At 43.1% G+C, this 14,866-nt stretch overlaps 2 protein-coding genes across 2 annotated transcripts in view; one reads left to right on the top strand and one right to left on the bottom strand.

Moving 5' to 3' along the window:
- Positions 1-583: 583 nt before the first annotated feature.
- On the bottom strand, positions 584-11,959 carry FANCF (FA complementation group F; the record flags this gene model as incomplete). Its single annotated transcript, XM_082263153.1, has 2 exons — positions 11,950-11,959; positions 584-1,629 (listed from the first exon to the last, which is right to left on the bottom strand). The coding sequence occupies exon 2, from the start codon at positions 1,619-1,621 to the stop codon at positions 584-586; it is 1,038 nt and encodes a 345-aa protein (XP_082119279.1). The 5' UTR covers positions 1,622-1,629; positions 11,950-11,959.
- The window catches only part of LOC309559730 (THAP domain-containing protein 5-like), a 22,594-nt gene continuing 19,263 nt past the window's right edge, over positions 11,536-14,866 (top strand). Inside the window, exon 1 of the mRNA XM_082263152.1 lies at positions 11,536-11,686. Coding sequence (XP_082119278.1) covers positions 11,622-11,686 — 65 coding nt within the window. The 5' untranslated portion in view covers positions 11,536-11,621. The remainder of the gene's footprint in view (positions 11,687-14,866) is intronic.

Raw genomic sequence — 14,866 nt, 5'->3', positions numbered from 1 at the left:
CTGCCATGAATTAGGGGGGGGGCCCCATGAATTTTTATCTTTTTTTTTTATTGGCAGCAATTCTTTTTTACATTCAGCTGTCAGAGGGAAAACCCGCTGACAGCTGATGACTCATCGGTTGTTAAGGACATGTCGGCCGCCTGCTCTTTAACAACCTGCTTTTCACAGTTTGTTATGGAGAAAAAAAATGCATGTAAAATCGCAACATTTGCATTTTTGGTGTGGGCCCTTTGAAGTCTATTACATGCAAAACGCAATCTACCGTGGGATAAAAAAGTCCCTGACCCTTTTCAAAAACACAGCCGCTGAAAAACGCATAGATGTGAGCGTGTACCATAGAAAACCATGTTAAATGGACTGTAGTGTGTGTTTCTGCAAACTGCAAAACACACTAAAAAAATACATAGGTGTGAACCTAGTGTAAAGAACAACTATCAGGCATATACCCTTGCAGAACAAAGTCTGATCTATAGCTAAAAACAAATGATGAAAGGATAACAGATCAGCCAAAAAGTAAACATAAACATAATTTTCATTAACTTAAAAAATATATTAATATCATAAACAGCATGCATATAAAATGCTAGGATTTGTTTAATTCATTTAATATATCAGTCCATATACTGATTCCAGATACTTCGTAGTCACCATCCTGTTGTTTCAATCTCTGAAGTCTAGATAACGTACATTCTTTAAGGTCCTGAGGTCCGCTTAAGAGGCATTTAAAATGTTCAAAAAATTCATGGAAAGACAGTTTAGGAGTGTTGCTAGCCCACATTCCAAAAGTAAGGTCTTGTTCCATCCCATTACCCAGTTTGACTAGGTAATCTAGATAGGTCTGCCTGAACTTAAAAAACCTAGAACTCAATCTGGCTAAGACCTTATGGTTAACATTACTACAGAATCCAGTCCATGCAGCATCGTTTGACAGCATCCAGTCTAGAATTAGGTCATGCAATTGGTCCTGATGGTTAGCACCTGCATTGCCATTAGATAACACAACTGCTATCAGGTGGTACACAAGGGGTTGAGGAAGCTTGCCTAGGACATCTGACACTGCAGACGATTTCTGGTTATCTTCCAATTTCTTCAGTCTTCTTTGCAGGCTGCCTCCAAGGATGTCTGCTTGTGTAACTAACACAGGGTCCTCCAAAGGCTCCTGTGATCGTTCACAAGCAAAAGGGAGTGACAGGAAAAGGTCAGAAGCAATTTTCTGAGATAGCGTGTGATTTAAAGAAAGAGAATCAACCTTCTCGGAGCCAGAATCTTGTAGACGCTCAACCAAATGCTTGAAGACGAGAGTGCTAACTGCACTGTTGTGGAGGAGTGCCATGCAAAACACAGCCTTGCCCTTTGCAAGGTCTCTAAAAGTTATGTCTCTGTAATTTTTAAAGGTAACATAAAGCTCTTCATTCTTTGCTGCAAGATGTTCTTCGATGACATTTCTGATGGGATCGTTATCCTTAAAGCGATGGTAAACTTGCTGAAAATAACTTGCCCACTCAAGTGCACGTTGCACAATTAAGACATCCCAGTCTTTCACGTCGACAGTAGAAGACAAAGCAAGCATGTCAACAAAATGATCTAAGTTCTCCAGCATGCTCGTCAGCTTTCCCGCCATTGTGTTGCCTAAAGCAGAGAGAGATATCAGCAACATAATCTGGCACAGGATCATAATGAAAGTGAACTTGGGCTCATCTAGCTGCCACCCTCCCCTGCTATACACATTCAATTTTCCAATGCTCTACTGCTGCCCCATTTAGGTGTCGAAAGCAAAAAGAGAAATCCCAATACTACTGGATATGGGAAGCACACAGTTAACTACCATTTCTCCCACAGGACGCAGCTGGTGTGATAGGGCCCTCAGTAGGTCAATATTTTTATAGCAGTCTATACATTAGAGCAGGGCTCAAAAAAACCCCAGGCGCCAGGTCGCAATGGTGACAAGAAGTTTCATCCGGATGCCTAGGCTGCTGCCGAAATGCTCCCCGCACCCCCCCTTCTGCTATGTATCCCAAGCTCCTTTTGCCGATCTGCGGGCCCAGCACCTTCATAGCAGATGCCGCTGGGTAGAGGGGAGGAAGCAGGACGGACCAACTCTCCTCCCCTTCTAGTTGTTGACCTGGAAGTGACATCACACGTGTGATGTCCCTTCCGGGTCCCAGTTGACATTTTCCTAGGCCATCAAGGCCAGGAAAGAATGTAATGCAGTGCGATGTGCATTGCATTACATTCAGTGGAGCACAGGGGAGACATGTAGGGTCTTTTAGACCCTGGATGTTTTACTAAAGAGAGAACCTGTCACCAAAAAAAATCATCACATAGAGGACTTTTTGTCCCCTATGTGGCAAAAAATATATATTTTTTTTAAAATTGTAAATTTAAAGTGGTTGTAAACATTCGATTTAAGAAAAAAAAAAAAAAATGAAAACCAAACATGCCTATACTTACCTGCTCTGTGCAATTGTTTTGCGCAGAGCAGCCCCAAACCTCTTCTTCTGGGGTCCCCTCCCGGCGCTCCAGGCCCCTCCTCTTCATCGGATGCCCCCAAGGAGAGCCACTTTCCATGGGGGCACCCGTGTGGGCTTGCTCCTGAGCCCCGCTTCACAGCTTTAGATAGACAGAAGTGGGAGAATGGCTCCTGCTGCTATCAATCTGTGCAATGAGGAAAGTGACAGCGGCTGGAGCCGCTACACTCGTACACATCACTGGATCAGATTGGATCGGGCTCGGGCAGGAAAAATGGGACTGGGGAGCTGCAGCACAGGAAGTTTTTCACCCTAATGCATTCAAAAACCTTAAAGTAGAACTAAAGGCAAAAAACGTTTTGTTTTTATTTTGGTAAGAGTAAAGGAGGGTTATAACCCTTGTCAGATTTTTTTTCACCATGTGTGTCCCATTTCCATTGACTTCCTGTCCCATAGCCAAACAGGGGGTAAGAGGAAATCCCTGAAAATCAAGGGAATTCCTTTGGAACCCTTGTGTCCCCAGAACTAGTGTCCCCATTGGAAGATTTCCCCTTGATTACTTTTCTGGGGACAACCCACAAATTTGGATTTCTTCTTTTAATTTTAATGATAATAGTAAACAGCACAAATAGAGAGGGTAAATCTCCCTAATGGGGGCACAGACTGCAAAAAAATCCAATTCCCATAAGTGTGAAACTGACCTAAATGTGTTTATTTAACTGAAATTTTGTTGTAATATCACGTGATATAAAAAATTGGAACTACCACAATTGTATTCTTTAGGGTGTCTGCTTTCAGAAAATATATGTTTCGGATTTTTATGTAAAGTTCAGAGCTAAATTTATTTTTTAACCACTTCCATACTGCTGATTGTCATATGATGTCCTGGGCTTTCAGTGGGTGATAACTGAATGATGGGTGCTGCTACAGGCATCATTCAGATATCTTTTTTTTCTGCACAGTAGAAACAATCATAGTGGCTTTTCAGCCACTTTATTGTTTTTACAGGCGGAGGGAGAGGATGTTCCCACAACCCCCCCCCCCCCCCCCGCTGCACTCCAGTGCTTCTACTGGCTCGCCCGTGCGATCGGCAAGCCGGAGAAAAAGGAATCCCCCAGTGGCAGAAGTTTATTATAGAGCTAACCGAGGACCAGATCGTCCCCGGAGACCTCTTTGACTGTTGGGAGGCCAGGCACGTTGTTATGACATCACATCCAATCCTGGAACTTGTAAACAATGCTGTGTGTTTAGCTGCAAAGGCTGAGATCGCTTTTTTTTTTTTATTCTCAGGCTTTCTTATAGACCCCAGATCTCTCCATAAAGAGGACCTGTCGTGCCCTATTCCCATTACAAGGGATGTTTACATTCCTTGTAATAGGAATAAAAGTGATCAAAAACAAAAAAAAAAAGAAAATTGAAAGAGAAAGTGTGAGAGAGAAATATTTTTTTAATATATATATATATATATATATATATATATATATATATATATATATATATATATATTTTTTTTTTTTTTTAAAGCACCCCCATCCCCTGGTGCTCGCACGCAGAAGCAAACGCCTACGTAGGTTGCATCAGCTTATGTAAATGACATTCAAACCACATATGTGAGGTATCGCCACGAACGATAGAGTGACAGAAATAATTCTAGCACAAGACTACCTCTGTAACTCTAAACTGGCAACCTGTAAAAGGTTTTAAAGCGTAGCCTATGGAGATTTTTAAGTACCAAAGTTTGGCGCCATTTAGAGCTGCACGATTAATCGTTAAAATAAATTGCGTTCTCGATTCAACCCCCCTTCATGATCTTATTCTGGCATTTTCTCAATTCATGGTAAACAAGTGCAGAGCCGTTCTCTGCTCACAGCTGACAAAAAAAAAAAGGCAGCTGGCAAAGTTTATCACAACATTGCTCAGATAAAAGGAAACATTGTATCATTTGGTTCTTTTAGATCAAAGGTATGAACTTCATCTGCAAATGAGGGCAGTTCAACCACCTAAAGACTAAGCCTTTTTCTGACACATGTTGCTTACAAGTTAAATCAGTATTTTTTGCTAGAAAATTACTTAGAACCCTCAAACATTGTATACTAAACAAAATTATAAACGTTACACTTTTGTTTTTGTCCCCAATTTTCATGAGCTGAACTCAAAGATCTAAGACTTTTTCTATGTACACAAAAGGCCTATTTCTCTCAAATATTGCTCACAAATCTGTTAGTGAGCACTTCTCCTTTGCCGAGATAATTCATCTACCTCACAGGTGTGGCATATCAAGATGCTGATTAGACAGCATGAATATTGCACAGGTGTGCCTTAGGCTGACCACAATAAAGGCCACTCTAAAATGTTCAGTTTAATAACACACCCCAATGCCACAGGTTTTGAGGGAACGTGCAATTGGCATGCTGACTGCAGGAATGTTCACCAGAGCTGTTGCCCATGAATTGAATGTTCATTTCTCTACCATAGGCCACCTTCAAAGGAGTTTCAGAGAACTTGGAAGTACATCCAACTGGTCTCACAACCACGAGAAACGACACCAGCCCAGGACCTCCACATCCAGCATCTTCACCTCCAAGATCGTCTGAGACCAGCCACCGGGACAGCTGCTGCAACAATCGGTTTGCATAACCAAAGAATTTCTGCACAAACTGTCAGAAACCATCTCAGGGAAGCTCATCTGCATGCTCGTTGTCTTCATCGGGGTCCCGACCTGACTGCAGTCCGTCGTCGTAACTGACTTAAGTGGGCAAATGCTCACATTCAATGTCGTCTGGCACTCTGGAGAGGTGTTCTCTTCACGGATGAATCCGGGTTTTCACTGTACAGGGCAGATGGCAGACAGCGTGTATAGGGTCCCGTGGGTGAGCAGTCTGCTGATGTCAACGTTGTGGATTGAGTGGCCCATGGTGGTGGTGGGGTTATGGTATGGGCAAGCGTATGTTATGGACAACGATTACAGGTGCATTTTATTGATGGCATTTAGAATGTACAGAGATACCGTGACGAGATCCTGAGGCCCATTGTTGTGCTATTCATCCATGACCATCACCTCATGTTGCAGCATGATAATGCATGGCCCCATGTTGCAAGGATCTGTGCACAATTCCTGAAAGCTGAAAACATCCCAGTTCTTGCATGGCCAGCATATTCACCCGACATGTCATCCTTTGAGCATGTTTGGGATGCTCTGGATCGGCGTATAAGACAGCGTGTTCCAGGTCCTGCCAATATCCAGAAACTTTGCACAGCCATTGAAGAGGAGTGGACCATCATTCCACAGGCCACAATCAACAACCTGATCAACTCTATGTGAAGGAGATGTGTTGCACTGCATTAGGCAAATGGTGGTCACACCAGATACTGACTGGTTTTCAGACCCCCCCCCCCCAATACAGTAAAACTGCACATTTTAGAGTGGCCTTTATTGTGGCCAGCCTAAGGCACACCTGTACAATAATCATGCTGTCCACTCTTGATATGCCACACCTGTGAGGTGGATGGATTATCTTGGCAAAGGAGAAGTGCTCACTAACACAGATTTGTGAACAATATGTAAGAGAAATCGGCCTTTTGTGTACATAGAAAAAGTCTTAAATCTTTGAGTTCAGCTCATGAAAAATGGGTGCAAAAACAAGAGTGTGTTTATAATTTTGTTCAGTGTATATATTTTATTAGCAGAGACCCTAGAGAATAAAATGGCGGTCGTTGCAATATTTTATGTCCCACTGTATTTGCGCAGCGGTCTTTCAAAAGCATTTTTTGGGGAAAAAAATACACTTTAATGAATAAAAAAAAACCCTAAACTGTAAAGTTAGCCTAATTTTTTTGTATAATGTGAAGGATGATGTTACGCCAAGAATCATGATCTTTATTGTAAGCAAAAAACCCGTAAATTTTCATTTTATCCAGAATTGTGCAGCTCTAGCACCATTCCACGAGTGTGCGAAAATTTAAAGCCTGACATGTTAGGTATCTGTTTACTAAGCATAACATCATCGTTTAATTTTTTTGCAATTCATGAAAGTGTTTTTCCCCCCCCCCAAAAAATCGCGCTTGACAAATTGCTGCGTGACATAAAAAAAATTGCAATGACCGCCATTTTATTCCCTAGGGTCTCTGCTAATATATATATATATATATATATATATACATACACACACACACAGTATTTCACAAAAGTGAGTACACCCCTCACATTTTTGTAATTATTTAATCTTTTCATGTGACAACACTGAAGAAATTAAACTTTGCTACAATGTAAAGCAGTGGGTGTACAGTTTGTATAACAGTGTAAATTTGCTGTCCCCTTACGTTTAACCCGCTAGCAACAAAAGGGAGTACACCCCTAATAAACACCTCTAAGTTGGGTTCAAAGTGTCAATATTTTGTGTGGTCACCGTTATTTTCCAGCACTGCTTTAACCCTCTTGATCATGGAGTTCACCAGAGCTTTACAGATTGCCACTAGAGTCCTCTTCCACTCCTCCATGACGACATCACAGAGCTGAAGGATGTGAGAGACCTTGTGTTCTTCTACCTTCCATTTGAAGATGCCCCACAGATGCTCAATAGGCTTTAGGTCTGGAGACATGGCTACCCAGTCCATAGCCTTTACCCAGGCACTGGTCGTCTTGGAGGTGTGCTTGGGATCGTTATCATGTTAACATACTGGCCTGTGGCCCAGTCTCTGAAGAGAGGGCATCGTGCTCTGCTTCAGTATGTCACAGTACATGTTGGCATTCATGGTTCCCTCAATGAACTGTAGCTTCCCAGTGCCAACAGCACTCATGCAGCCCCAGACCATGACACTCCCACCACCATGCTTAACTGTAGGCAAGACACACTTGTCTTTGTACTCCTCAGCTGGTTGCCGCCATACACGCTCGACACCATCTGAACCAAATAAGTTTATCTTGGTCTCGTCACACCACAGGACATGGTTCCAGTCTCCTTGTCTTCAGCAAACTGTTTGCAGGCTTTCTTGTGCATCATCTTTAGAAGAGGCTTCCTTTTGGGATGACAGCCATGCAGACCAATTTGATGCAGTGTGCGGCGTTTGGTCTGAGCACTGACGGGCTGACCCCCCACCCCTTCAACCTCTGCAGCAATGCTGGCAGCACTCATACGTCTATTTCCCAAACACAACTTCTGGATATGGCGCTAAGCACATGCACTCAACAACTTCTTTGGTCAACCATAGTGAGGCCTGTTCTGAGTGAAACCTGTCCTGTTAAACCACTGTATGGTCTTGGCCACCATGCTGCAGCTCACTTTCAGGGTCTTTGCAATGGTCGTATAGCCTAGGCCATCTTTATGTAAAGCAACAATTCTTCTTCTTAGATCCTCAGAGAGTTCTTTGCCATTAGGTGCCATGTTGAACTTCCAGTGACCAGTATGAAAGAGTGAGCGCAATAACACCAAATTCAACACACTTGCTCCCCATTCACACCTGAGACCTTGTAACACTAACGAGTCATATGACACCGGGGAGGAAAAATGGCTAATTAAGTCTAATTTGGACATTTTCACTAAGGGGTGTACTCACTTTTCAAGAATAGGAAAAAATAGAAATGGACTTTCTAGGCACAATAGAATTAGAATAAAAAACTTTTATTGTTGATTGACATAAAATTAGGGAAGGGAACCCCCTACAAAGGGAGATGATGATTGGACAAAATACACCTTGCCAATAAGGCATGAGCATAACAAAGTGGTTTACAATAATTGCATAATATGAACAAAGTGGTAGAGGAGGATGCTATACGTTACATCCTACATGACTCGAGAACGATGTCAAGGATAACGCAGAGCGTCCTCTGGTGTGATTGGTACAACTTAGCACATAAGGGAAGGTTCATGTAGCCAGGTGCCCTACATGTTTCGCTTAAAATTTCAAGCTTCTTCCAGAGCTACTGGTATACAAGTTCCCTGTAAAGGCAGATGTATATTCACAGTGGCCAAGATTTTAAACAAAAAAGGTAGAAAAAATTGAGCGTGTACGGGGGATGATCTGCTGAGGTAAGTCTGGTGAATGATATTGCTGTAGACGGGTTAGACAAAGTATTTGTCTTAGTAAAGACAAGGGCCAAATGGCGGTAACCAATAAGGAACGAAGTCAAAATTAAAGGGCTTGATCCGGGATAAAACGAATCCCTCTGATAGAGAAAAGCATGCAGTATATCATCAGTAGACAGCCTCATACAGCATCAGATCAGATCCCCCGGATGGGGATAAACCACCAACTGGTGGTTTATCCCCATCCGGGGGATCTGATGCGGTATGAGGCTGTCTACTGATGATATACTGCATGCTTTTCTCTATCAGAGGGATTCGTTTTATCCCGGATCAAGCCCTTTAATTTTGACTTCGTTCCTTATTGGTTACCGCCATTTGGCCCTTGTCTTTACTAAGACAAATACTTTGTCTAACCGGTCTACAGCAATATCATTCATCAGACTTACCTCAGCAGATCATCCCCCGTACACGCTCAATTTCTCTACCTTTTTTGTTTAAAATCTTGGCCACTGTGAATATACATCTGCCTTTACAGGGAACTTGTATACCAGTAGCTCCGGAAGAAGCTTGAAAATTTTAAGCGAAACATGTAGGGCACCTGGCTACATGAACCTTCCCTTATGTGCTAAGTTGTACCAATCACACCAGAGGACGCTCTGCGTTATCCTTGACATCGTTCTCGAGTCATGTAGGATGTAACGTATAGCATCCTCCTCTACCACTTTGTTCATATTATGCAATTATTGTAAACCACTTTGTTATGCTCATGCCTTATTGGCAAGGTGTATTTTGTTATGCATTTTATGTATTTTGTCCAATCATCATCTCCCTTTGTAGGGGGTTCCCTTCCCTAATTTTATGTCAATCAACAATAAAAGTTTTTTATTCTAATTCTATTGTGCCTAGAAAGTCCATTTCTATTTTTTCCTATTCTTGACAGTTTTCAGGATGTGGCACATTGTTCCCCTACTTTGTTGCGCCCCTATATTTGCTGCACTAGTGTTGGCGCATTAGAGCTATTCGTGTACTCACTTTTGTTGCCAGCGGTTTAGACATTTTTGGCTGTGTGTTGAGTTATTTTGAGGGGGGGGGACAGCAAATTTACACTGTTATACAAGCTGCACACTCACTACTTTACATTGTAGAAAAGTGTCATTTCTTCAGTGTTGTCACATGAGAAGATATAATACAATATTTACAAAAATGTGAGGGGTGTACTCACTTTTGTGAGATAATGTGTGTGTGTGCGTATATATATATATATTTTTTTTCTAGCATAAAAAAAAAAAGATGATTTTGACATGTATGAGAGAAATGCCATGATTGGCCCGTTATGGAAGCGGTTAACCACTTACCGCAAAGTGACGTACCCCTACGTCGGCTGACTTTGCGGTGTTATACCGGGGTGATGCCTCTAGCTAGAGGCATCATCCCGGTACCGTTGTTTAGAGCCGGCAGTCGGCTTTCCGTCGGTAACGACCGATGCGGCTCGGGAACCACTCGATCGTTAGCCTGGCGAGCGGGAGGGGATGACCCCCCCCTCCCACCGTGGCTGTGCCCGGGTCTCCCATCCCACCGGGAGACCCGAGCACCCAGCCGACACGTCCACCGGCTGGATGGAGTCCCAATCAAAGCCAGATGCGGCTTCGATCGGGTCGCCGATGATGTAACCCGGAGGCGGCATCCATGACGTCACATCCGGGTTACTCTGCTGCTAAAGGCGGCAGATTCAAAAAGTGAGTGTATTCAAAAATGCAGTTTTCGGTGCTTTGAATACATGGAAGTGCAGTGGAGGGGTTTGATGTCTTTTAGACCCTTGATCCCTCCATAAAGAGTACCTGTCACTGCCTATTGCTGTCACAAGGGATATTTACATTGCTTGTAACAGCAATAAAAGTGATCAGATTTTTTTTTTTAAACCTGTGTTAAAATTAAAAAAAAAAAAATAAATAAATAGGAAATTTTTTTTTAAAAAATGTTAGCCGCCCCCGTCATCGTTAGCTCGCGCACAAAAGAAAACGTATATGGAAGTCGAGCCGTGAATGAAATCGCTGTTCAAACCACACATGTGAGGGATCGCCGCGAACGCCAGAGAGTGGGCAATAATATAAAAAAAAAGCTACACTCTAACTCTAAACTGGTAACCATTAAAACATTTTTTAAAGCGTCGCACATGGAGATTTCTATTGACCGTAGTTTGTCGCCATTCCACGGGTGTGCGCAATTTTAAACCGTAACATGTTGGGTATCTATTTACTCGGCGTGACATCATCTTTCACAATATACAAAAAAAATGGGCTAACTTTACTGTTTACTTTTTTTAAAATGCAGTGAAATGTGATTTTTCGTAATTTTTCCAAAAAAATGGCGTTTGAAAGACCACTGCGCAAATACTGCGTAACAAAAAATATTCCAATGACCGCCATTTTATTCTCCAGAGTCTTTGCTAAAAAATATATATATATATATATAATGTTTGGGGGTTCTAAGTCATTTTCTATTAAAAAAAAATACTGATTTTAACTTGTAAACAAAAAGTGTCAAAAATAGGCCTGGGGCTTAAGTGGTTAAACATGTGCAAAAAACAAAAAAAAAAAACACAAAGACTGCTCTGGCTGTGAAGGGGTTAAAGGAGAGGGTCCCCCATGTCACATGATCCACCTGGTTGTTTGTTAGGGAAAAACTGGCTCCTAACTTCTCTAGCTGGCTCCTAGATTTAAAGCAAGTTTGTCAAGCCCTGCATTGGAGGAGACATAGGGAGAAGTGAAGAGGGTTCCAATGTAGTCCAGGTGGGAGACCTGCCTGTTTGGTAAATACACTCTGCAGGAACTCTGTGCTCCATCCCACCTCTATAATACTATACTGAGTATACTCACCTTCTTTACCCCGTGCACCCACCCCGCTCTTCCTGGTCAGACATCTTCTTTTGCCCTTAGTAAATATGTCCGGTGTGTGATTCCCCCACAACGACGTCACCGCCCTCCACGCCACAGGTTGCCCAATCACTAGGACACTTGCCCTGACTCAAAATGGCCGCGAAAAACGTGCTAGGGCGGCCGCGCAAGTCTGGCGTGATAGGTTGACGTCAAAGGGCAGCGGAAGACGTCATATTTTAGAGCAAGAGGAGACGATGCCTAAGAGCTGCGTAGCCCCGGAGTGCAGGAGGTCGGAGGCAGGACGAGAAAGTTACTATAAGTGAGTGGAAGCGGGCGGTCACGTGGTACGGCGTCTCTCAGCTCCGGGAAGCCTGGTGGCGGAGTGCCGTGTTGTGTTTACCGGAGGCGATGGGGGGAGGGGAGGTGCTAGGAATGCACTATAGAGGACGGGCATTTCTAGGCTCTGCCAGCATGCTCATTCCTATGTCACCCGAGCCATAAAGCGCTGCACTTGTACCGCAGGTAATAGCTTCTCTCACAGCACAGCTGAAAGGCTATTCTTTTCCAAAATGGAGACTTCACCTGTGTCCTGCTGGGGATATCCCCTCACTTCCGGTCCCAGAGACAAAACAGGAAGTGAGGAGATTAATTTTTCCAGGGGGAATCTCATCTATGACTGTTCTCACTGGAGGAACTTGAGTCGCCATTACATTTCTTCACACCTGTTTGCTTAAAAATGCAATGTGCGCTTTCTGAAAATGCACATCGTGGTTTTAGCACATTTAAATGAAATGTAATGCAGCGCTTAATGTGTTTTCATCCCGGGTCACCTTCATATGGATCTATAGGGACTTGGGCCCTTTCACACAGGTGTGTTTACAAATATCATGCGCTTATAAAGATGCTTTCATCTTTCATGCAGTTTAACGGCTGATAACGCCACAAAAACACACTCCAGATCCGTTCAATGTGCATTTCATGGTTTTAAAGTGTGTGTGTGTGTGTGTATATATATGTATGTATGTGTGTGTGTGTGTATATATATATGTATGTATATGTGTGTGTGTATATATTTATGTACACACACACACACACACACACACACACACACACACACACACAGTGGGTACGGAAAGTATTCAGACCCCCTTAAATGTTTCACTCTTTGTTATATTGCAGCCATTTGCTAAAATCATTTAAGTTCATTTTTCTTCCTCATGAATGTACACATAGCACCCCATACTGACAGAAAAACACAGAATTGTTGACATTGTTGCAGATTTATTAAAAAAGAAAAACTGAAATATCACATGGTCCTAAGTATTCAGACCCTTTGCTCAGTATTTAGTAGAAGCCCCCTTTTGATCTAATACAGCCAGGAGTCTTTTTGGGAAAGATGCAACAAGTCTTTCACACCTGGATTTGGGGATCCTCTGCCATTCCTCCTTGCAGATCCTCTCCAGTTCTGTCAGGTTGGATGGTAAACGTTGGTGGACAGCCATTTTTAGGTCTCTCCAGAGATGCTCAATTGGGTTTAAGTCAGGGCTCTGGCTGGGCCATTCAAGAACAGTCACGGAGTTGTTGTGAAGCCACTCCTTCGTTATTTTAGCTGTGTGCTTAGGGTCATTGTCTTGTTGGAAGGTAAACCTTCGGCCCAGTCTGAGGTCCAGAGCACTCTGGAGAAGGTTTTTGTCCAGGATATCCCTGTACTTGGCCGCATTCATCTTTCCCTCGATTGCAACCAGTCGTCCTGTCCCTGCAGCTGAAAAACACCCCCACAGCATGATGCTGCCACCACCATGCTTCACTGTTGGGACTGTATTGGACAGGTGATGAGCAGTGCCTGGTTTTCTCCACACATACCGCTTAGAATTAAGGCCAAAAAGTTATATTTTGGTCTCATCAGACCAGAGAATCTTATTTTTCACCATCTTGGAGTCCTTCAGGTGTTTTTTAGCAAACTCCATGCGGGCTTTCATGTGTCTTACACTGAGGAGAGGCTTCCGTCGGGCCACTCTGCCATAAAGCCCCGACTGGTGGAGGGCTGCAGTGATGGTTGACTTTCTACAACTTTCTCCCATCTCCTGACTGCATCTCTGGAGCTCAGCCACAGTGATCTTTGGGTTCTTCTTTACCTCTCTCACCAAGGCTCTTCTCCCCCGATAGCTCAGTTTGGCCAGACGGCCAGCTCTAGGAAGGGTTCTGGTCGTCCCAAACGTCTTCCATTTGAGGATTATGGAGGCCACTGTGCTCTTAGGAACCTTAAGTGCAGCAGAAATCTTTTTGTAACCTTGGCCAGATCTGTGCCTTGCCACAATTCTGTCTCTGAGCTCTTCAGGCAGTTCCTTTGACCTCATGATTCTCATTTGCTCTGACATGCATTGTGATCTGGAAGGTCTTATATAGACAGGTGTGTGGCTTTCCTAATCAAGTCCAATCAGTATAATCAAACACAGCTGGACTCAAATGAAGGTGTAGAACCATCTCAAGGATGATCAGAAGAAATGGAAAGCACCTGAGTTAAATATCAGCACAAGTCACAGCAAAGGGTCTGAATACTTAGGACCATGTGATATTTCAGTTTTTCTTTCTTAATAAATCTGCAGCAATGTCAACAATTCTGTGTTTTTCTGTCAGTATGGGGTGCTATGTGTACATTCATGAGGAAGAAGAATGAACTTAAATGATTTTAGCAAATGGCTGCAATATAACAAAGAGTGAAAAATTTAAGGGGGTCTGAATACTTTCCGTACCCACTGTGTGTATATATGTATGTGTACACACACACACACACACACACACACACACACACACACACACACACCAGTCCAAGTATGTGGGCGGATCCCAACTCTATTGCCGTGGTGCCTGGACCAACTTCTGTGACGTCAGCAAAGAGCGAACTTTACACTGCTGAAAACGGGTCACTGCAGAACGTTCTGCACTCCTGTGATCCATAGGAGATGTACAGTCAAACGAGCTGTGGCTGTACACCTCATTTAATGCTTTTTTGATGTGGTTCCATCATATTTGATGTTTTGCCACGTTCCAATGCAGCATGTTCTACTTTATTTTTTTTTTTCTAGCTGGAGCTTACCGCACTGGTGTGAACTATGCCATTGGAAACCATATAACCTTCTTTCCATGCATTTGATGCAGAAACGCACTGGACTGGACCCAAGGGCCTTGTCATACCAAATGCTGTACAGTGCGCTTTTTTTGATTTTTTTTTTTTTTCTTCCTGCATCAAAAATTTACAAAAAGGTAATCTGGTTTTCAATGGCATAGTTCCAGAAACAGAACTGTACTGAAATGAGGCATCAAAAACTGACCAGGGCTCGGTACAGTGAAATAAAACGGGGAAGAAAAAAAAACATGCATCCAGAAGGTCAACAAAAAACATACCAGAACGCATGAAAAATCTGGAGACCGTTTAGAGCCAAGTCATTGGCTCTTTACCAAGATCAGGGTCGCGCGTTGCCCCAGGAACGCGACACGG

The sequence above is a fragment of the Pelophylax lessonae genome (genome assembly GCF_965119305.1).
Source record: "Pelophylax lessonae genome assembly, chromosome: 7".
In the NCBI taxonomy this organism is placed as follows: Eukaryota; Metazoa; Chordata; class Amphibia; order Anura; family Ranidae; genus Pelophylax; species Pelophylax lessonae.
Note: the sequence above shows the minus strand (reverse complement) of the source record. Positions and strands in the feature narration are given on the sequence as shown.